General features: G+C 37.6%; 2 protein-coding genes across 3 annotated transcripts; both read left to right on the plus strand.

Annotated features, from left to right (window-relative positions):
* The first annotated feature begins 1,891 nt into the window (after positions 1 to 1,891).
* Positions 1,892 to 2,925, plus strand: LOC132852274 (antimicrobial peptide NK-lysin-like). The gene is made up of 5 exons (XM_060879372.1): positions 1,892 to 1,983; positions 2,124 to 2,185; positions 2,287 to 2,424; positions 2,510 to 2,667; positions 2,767 to 2,925. The coding sequence occupies exons 1-5, from the start codon at positions 1,941 to 1,943 to the stop codon at positions 2,822 to 2,824; spliced, it is 459 nt and encodes a 152-aa protein (XP_060735355.1). The 5' UTR covers positions 1,892 to 1,940; the 3' UTR covers positions 2,825 to 2,925.
* A 2,445-nt stretch (positions 2,926 to 5,370) lies between these two features.
* LOC132852115 (antimicrobial peptide NK-lysin-like) lies at positions 5,371 to 6,515 on the plus strand. Of its 2 annotated transcripts, none has more exons than XM_060879159.1 (5): positions 5,371 to 5,523; positions 5,625 to 5,689; positions 5,898 to 6,017; positions 6,107 to 6,264; positions 6,362 to 6,515. In XM_060879159.1, the coding sequence occupies exons 1-5, from the start codon at positions 5,481 to 5,483 to the stop codon at positions 6,417 to 6,419; spliced, it is 444 nt and encodes a 147-aa protein (XP_060735142.1). In that variant the 5' UTR covers positions 5,371 to 5,480; the 3' UTR covers positions 6,420 to 6,515. The 2 variants fall into 2 exon arrangements, with proteins under 2 accessions (XP_060735142.1, XP_060735143.1); XM_060879160.1 differs by having other exon boundaries at positions 5,913 to 6,017.
* Positions 6,516 to 7,689: the final 1,174 nt, after the last annotated feature.

Consider the following 7,689-nt stretch of genomic DNA (forward strand, 5'->3'; position numbering starts at 1 on the left):
ATCGGGCAGGAATCAAGCGCATCTCACCTGGAGTTCTTAGTCGAGCCTGACATTTATCAGCCAATCAAAAAAGAGGCTAAAAATATTGCCAATCAGAAAATAGCACTATCTGGGTAAGATTTAATGCAACAACCAATGAAAAAAAAGCATATCCTATCACTTTGAACATCACTTTGAGCATGATCTCCTGTTTTAATATTACAACAAATTCACAACTTGTTTGACACAGTGACATTTTGACTGCTGTTAGAGAATGTTTCCCAGATAATCAGCATCAGTTCTTCATGAGTGTCTGTAACTTAGCCAACAGATTTATAGCCTGTTCACTGGCAACAGCTGCTCAGAACAAGTAGTCTAGGCCAGTGCTTCTCAAACTGGGGGCCCTGAGATGGTGCCAGGGGGCTTATTTAAAATACGTCACTCTTGCCTGTCTTCAAAACTTAGTGTGAGTGTGTGTGTATGAGTGTTTGTGTGTGTGTCTGTGAGTGTGTGTGTATGAGTGTGTGTTTGGCTGTGTGTGTGTGTCTGTGAGTGTGTGTGTTTCTGTGTGTGTGTGTGTCTGTGAGTGTGAGTGTGTCTGTGTATGTGTGTGTGTGTGTGTGTGTGTTTGAGTGTGTGTATGAGTGTGTGTCTATGTATGTGTGTCTGTGTGTGTGTCTGTGAGTGTGTGTGAGTATGTGTGTGTATGAGTGTGTGTGTCAATGTATGTGTGTGTGTTTGTGTGTGTGTCTGTGTGTGAGTGTGAGTGTATGAGTGTGTATGTGTGTGTATGAGTGTGTGTTTGTGTGTGTCTGTGAGTGTATGAGTGTGTGTGTGTGTGTCTGTGTGTGTGTGTCTGTGAGTGTGTATGTGTGTATGTCTGTGAGTATGTGTGTGCGTGTGTGTGAGTGTGTGTGTCTGTGAGTGTGTGTATGTGTGTGAGTGTGTGTGTGTGTGTCTGTGAGTGTGTATGTGTGTATGTCTGTGAGTGTGTGTGAGTGTGTGTGTCTGTGAGTGTGTGTGTGAGTGTTGTGACCCGAAATGGACTGGAATACCACTTCACACCCAGGTTGTATACACAACCCAGACAAGTATAAAGTGGTAATGAAAGTGAGTAAGTGTGAGAGCCCCTGATATTCATTCATTCATTCATTCATCTTCTACCACTTATCCGAACTACCTCGGGTCACGGGGAGCCTGTGCCTATCTCAGGCATCATCGGGCATCAAGGCAGGATACACCCTGGACGGAGTGCCAACCCATCGCAGGGCACACACACACACACACACACACACACACACACACGCACTCTCATTCACTCACGCAATCACACACTAGGGACAATTTTCCAGAGATGCCAGTCAACCTACCATGCATGTCTTTGGATGGGGCAACCCCCGAGGCACGGGGAGAACATGCAAACTCCACACACACAAGGTGGAGGCAGGAATCGAACCCCAACTGGAAGCTTCAGCTGGAGGTGTGAGGCGAACGTGCTAACCACTAAGCCACCGTGCCCCCCTAGCCCCTGATATATCGATCATAATCAAAATAATATATAATTAGCATTATAAATATGATAAATTATAAATGTACATGATAAATAAAATAAATAAATTGTGTTTAAACATACAATGTACAGGTAATTTTAGAATTAGAACTATTCTTTATTCTATTTTTATTCTGTATTTATGACATGGACAGACAAAAAAAAGTCACTACTCTATGTCATACTTTGTATAGTTGTGTATGTTACAAGTGAAATTTGATTACACTGATGGCAGGTGCACTGGAACATTCTGAGCATGACTCTGAGCAGGTCTGCAGTGCTATCATTTGTGGGTTTTGTGGTCACAGAAAAGATTACTGTGGAAGCATCAAATGTATAAAAGACCCCCAGAAGACACTGGGTTAAGACAGACTATTCAGCTCACAAAGAAGCTTGTGCATCTTCACACAGTATGCTCCGACTCATCTTTCTTGCTTCTCTCCTCATAGGCTCAGGTAAATCATGCAATTTGAGACAAAATCTAATTAAAAGATAAAACTGGTCAGTATGTATGTTTTTAAATGTTCAGAATTAAGATGTAAATTCTATGATTTGTCAGTTACTAGGAAATTGTTTTGTTCCCTCTGCTTCTCAGCCTGTGCATTACATCTGGAATACCTGAAAATGGACTCTACGGAGGTCACCGATGGGACTTTGGTTTGTTCAATACATTGTTCTCAAACTAAAAAAAAAAATTAAATCAAATGTACAATGGAGAATTACTCTTGCTTAATGTGTTTGTTATATACGCTCATCAGGTTTCGGCCACTTCTCACGGTTCTGTTGATCAGGACGAGGATTTGCTGGATCTTGAAGCACTGATTCCTGGCACGTGTTGGTTGTGTAAGAAAATTGTGACGAAGGTGAAGAAACATCTTGGTAGTCATGAAAAAGTGGTGAGTGATAAGTATCATACTATGTTGGTAAAATAAGGAAATTGATGCCTTCAACTCTTCTCATACAGTTTTAATATTTCCACAGGAAAAGATTAAAGAGAAACTGAGGAGAGGCTGTGACAATTTAGGAGAAGTGGCAAAACTTTGTAAGAAGCTGGTTAATAGGCACATTGATATCTTAGTGAAGGAACTTTCTACTGATGATAATCCAAAAACAGTCTGTGCTAAAGCTGGAATTTGCAAGTGAGTTGTGAAAAAGTGTTCTGACTGATCCTGTAATTATTTTAAGTACAGTTTAATAAGAGTTATTGTGATCCTTTATCTTTCATTAAAACATTACAGGGAAATGGACATGCTGGATCTGATCCAAGTTTTTCCACAAAACGTCCAGATTCTCTGAATGAAGTCCAGCACAGCAAGAAAGGAATCAAAATGGAACTCTATGTTTCAAATATAAATGTTTTCTAATCATTTTGTGCTAATAAAATATTTGGTCAATAATTCTCTTTGTCATTCTATGAGTACAATATAGTTCATGCTGGTTAAATCTGTAAAGAATGTCATGGCAGATTTCTTTAAAGAACAATAATTGTTATGAAGATTCTTATTTCTTATAAAGAAAACATTTTCTACATAGTAGCATCATGGAGAGTTATAGTGGAACTGTAATAAAGAAGAGAGGGTGGACTGTGGTTTTAGATCTGCTTTTGACATCTTCAGGATGTGTGCTTGAAAAAAAGAGTAGAAATATAATACATGCAAATACATACAAAGAAAATACCTAACACCTTTATTTTAGAGCTTTGTTCTTAAGCCATTACATCACTATCAGTTGAATCCAATTAAACTAGACTATCAGTCGGTATCCAGGTCACACTGGTTCTTGCAGTCTTGGAATAAATATAATACTAATACGCAGTGTTTTAAAGGAACTCAGCAGTAGGATGTTCCAAATATCTTGGAGAACTAATCACAGATCTTTTTTGGGTGTAGGCTGACTTAAATCTTTTTAATCTTAAGTATCTTTATGTATCTCATTTTTTTATCTGACTCCATCCTACTTCTGAAGCAAGTTACAGCAAAACAAACGTACTTCCTACATGACAGCACTGTAGTGCAGAGGGCAGCATTGTTGTACAGCTCCCTCGGTTCTCTGTCATTGGCTCGATCCTTATGTGTGTGTCTGTGTGTGTGTGTGTGCGCGCGCGTGTGTGTGTGCGTGCGTGTGTTTGTGTGCATGGTGCCCTGTACTGGACTGGCATCTTACCTGGGGTGCATATCTTTCTCATTGCCTATAGTATTCCTAAGGGAAGGGTCATGGGCCACCAGTACTTACTGAGACACAAGAAATGATAATATGTGCATCTACTATCCAATTCAAAGCAACACAACTGATCCTTATCAAATATAATAAAGTCTATATATATATATATATATATATATATATATATATATATATATATATATATATATAAAATATAAAACACACACACACACACACACACACACACACATTATATATGTATATGTATAAGTTTGTTTAAAATATTTATTGGACAATGACATTTGCCATCACACTGTAATATACACACAAATAACGTTACACAATATAACCTTTACAACACACATTTTTGGTCTTAGCTTCCGCTCTCTCTTTTAGCGAGGAACAAGTAGTATGTGGTGAAGATGACCATGTTTTTTTAAGAGGTGCTACCCGGAGTCATTTGCCTTTAGACAACTCCTGCTCTATGTCTTCTGTATTCTCTGAAAAATTATAGAAACAAAATAAGAAACAAAACTATATATCACTCATTTGTTTATATTGTGCAGTGAACGAGCTACGATAAAACAGCTACTGCTTAAGTTACATACACCAGTTAAAGCATCAGTATTTGTGCCCTGAAGAAGTTTTGCTTCCATTGTAGCTACCCAATAAACCTGAGTTTGGTCAAACATGTCGTAGTTAAAGTCCTTAATATCGCTAGTTGAAACAACTGCCGTGCAGCCGTCATCCAGGTACCTCACGTATGCCAACATTCTGATTCCCAGTGATCAGCAGATTCGTCGTGTAGAAGCTGAAGCTTTTTATTTACCCCAAAACAAAATCCTAATTACGGTGGCAAAAACATGATGATCTGGAACACGTGCACTTATACTAATTTCGATAAACAGTGTAAGGTATATAATGTAGTCGAAAACATTGCGAGATTTATTTTTGGAAAGTGCAGGAACTACATTTACCTTCGTGAACATAGCTGCTTTAAAGGTTGCATAGCAACGCTGATGCTGGGTAATATCTCTTCACATTACCGCTTTACTAAAAAAACAGACAAACAACTTCTTAATTGAGACAAATGGATATATATATATCTATCTTTCAAAAAACATCATTCTGTATGATTTATATGCTGCTTCCCTCATGGAGCCCGGGAAGTCACCATTTGTTGGTATTACTATATTTAATTTGTGGAGACACTTTAATCCCTAACGAACGAATAGCTTTGTTATTTCAGAACATTATTCAAAAGAGGGAGCAAATGAAATAACACACTTATAATTAAATATATTCCAATATATTGTGTTTTAATCTTATATTAATGTGTTACATAGACATACACAAGCAAAAATAAAGGTTGTTCCCATAAAGCTCATTCCAGCAAGATCATACTGGTTAACCAGCTAAACCAGCCCTGTTTTGCTTGATAACACCATGACTATGCTGGCCACCCAGCTATACTGTACCAGCACTATACCAGCATGATCCAGTAAAACCCAGCCTGGAACAGCATGGAATTCATGCTGGTTTATGCTGTATTTTATATATAATAAATAGGCATCATAGTAACAAAATAAGCATCCTAAAATATTTTTTTTTTAATTAGTGGTTTGTGGGTGTGCACTTAGAAATTTTGAGCATGAGCACATCTGCAGCTTCTTGGGTTGTGGTTACAGAAGAAAAAACTGTGAAGTCTGTGGAGATATAAAGATGACCACCAAGTGCTGCATTAATACAGATTGTTCTGTTTTCTAGAATATACTTATCTTTAACCATCACTATGCTCTGGAATCTTCTCATCGCTTCTGTCTTCATAGGCACAGGTATGAATAATCAGACAATTCTAGTCAATCTGATAATTTTGGGAGGATGAATTCATTCTATGTAAAAAAATAAATATTGTTTTGTTCATTCTGCTTCTCAGCCTGTGCAGTTCACCTGGAATACCTGAAGATTGACTCTGCTGAGGAACCTCTTGATGGAAGCCTGGTATTTTAAATAAATTGTCTTTTTGACCTTATTAATATTTTACTTATTTATTTTTTACATCAATAAACTGAGCATCCAGCGACACCAGATTCTACGGCAAAAGACTATGACAAACTAAACATATATGATTGTAATATGCAAATATAAAATGTTTTACTCAGGCTTCATTTCTTTGAACTATTTGCTGTAAGATTTTGTTTATTCTCAGGATCCTGTTAACCAGGATGAGGATTTGCCGATGTCTGAGGTCCAGCTCCCTGGTGCATGCTGGGTGTGTAAGTGGGCCATGCAGAATGTGAAAAAACATGTTTCCAGTAAATCGACTGTGGTGAGTGATAAGCAGCATATGATATATGTGAAAACTCAAAGAAACTGATGCCATGAACATTTCTCACAAAAGTATAAACATTACCACAGGAGACAATTAAAGGACAACTGGCAACAGTCTGTGATGGAATCGGATTCCTGCGATTTATCTGTAAGGCATTAATCAACAAGTACATGGATACTTTGGCGGAGGAGCTTTCTACCACAGACAATCCAAAAACAATCTGTGTGAATATCGGTATTTGTAGGTGAATTACGAAAGTTTGTTCTGACTAAATACTTACACTTACCTATAATCTAATGGCAAGTAACTATAATCCTGTATTTTCCATTCAAAATTTACAGTTCAGTGAGCATGCAGGAACTGACCAAGGCTTTTCTGAGAAAATACCCGAAAATCTGAAGAAACCTGAAGAAAACAATGCTTGAAATATAACACGCTTTTAAATCCTGATAAAGTCAGATATTTTGTGCCAATAAAGCAATTTGAAATCAGCAATTATCTGTCTCATTCATGTGCACCAAATAGTTAAGTCTGTATGGAGTCTTTCATACCAACAATTTTCACAAAACTTTTTTTGCTGACCTCACCTTCATATGACATTGCTTGGAAAGTGATTGTGGAAGTGTACTAAGAAAAAATGTAATTCAAATTTATTTGTATAGCTCATTTAACAAATGACATTGTCTCAAAGCAGCTTTAAAGAACATAAACATAGAACAAGAGGTTAAAAGAATAATCTAAAGGTATATATACTATAATACAAAAATTCCAGATTAATATTAGATATATATATAAAATATTTTGTATTTATCCCCAATGAGCAAGTCTGAGGTGACTCAGGCAGCAGTGACAAGGAAAAACTCCCTTAAATGGTAAAGGAAGAAAACTTGAGAGGAACCAGACTCAAAGGGAAACCTCATCCTCATTTGGATGACACTGGAGGGTGCAATTATAAATATACATTCCAACAAATGTTGTATTAATGAGGAGTTTGTTGTCCTCAAAGACCACATGGAGTTGACATCTACTCTTAGTATGTCCGAATACTTCATGAAGCAGAGTCCAACTGGAGATAGTAAATCTCTAGATGTCTCAGGATCCTCAAATGGTTGGCCTCATATCAGTGGAGGTCCAAAAACTTCATGGCACAGAAGACAATTCGGAGCTGGTACAATTTGTAGATGTCTCGGGATGGGTAGAAAGAGAGAAGCAGTGGAGAGGAATTAACGTAGTTGCTGTTCATAATATTTGCAAGCACTAGATAATAATAATGTGCATTTGGTCAGAAGTTGTGTACACGCCTAACCAAAGAGATACGCTTTTAATATACATTTAAACTGGGAAAGTGTGTCTAAGCCCCAAACACTATCAGGAAGACTATTGCAAACTTTGGGAGCTACATACAAAAACGCTCTACCGCCTTTAGTAAATTTTGATATTCTGGGGACTACCAGGAGTCCTGAGTTTTGTGATCTCAGAGAGCGTGAAGGATTATAATATGTTAGAAGACCGGACAGATGCATGGGAGCTAAACCATTAAGAGCCTTGTACGTAAGTAGAAGCAGTTTGTAATCAATTCTAAACTTAACAGGTAGCCAGTGTAGGGATAAAAAAACTCTGAGAGCTTGGGACTAGGATTGGGGTTGTTGTATAGTCAAGAGAACACATT

Source organism: Tachysurus vachellii, chromosome 10, assembly GCF_030014155.1.
Source record: "Tachysurus vachellii isolate PV-2020 chromosome 10, HZAU_Pvac_v1, whole genome shotgun sequence".
In the NCBI taxonomy this organism is placed as follows: Eukaryota; Metazoa; Chordata; class Actinopteri; order Siluriformes; family Bagridae; genus Tachysurus; species Tachysurus vachellii.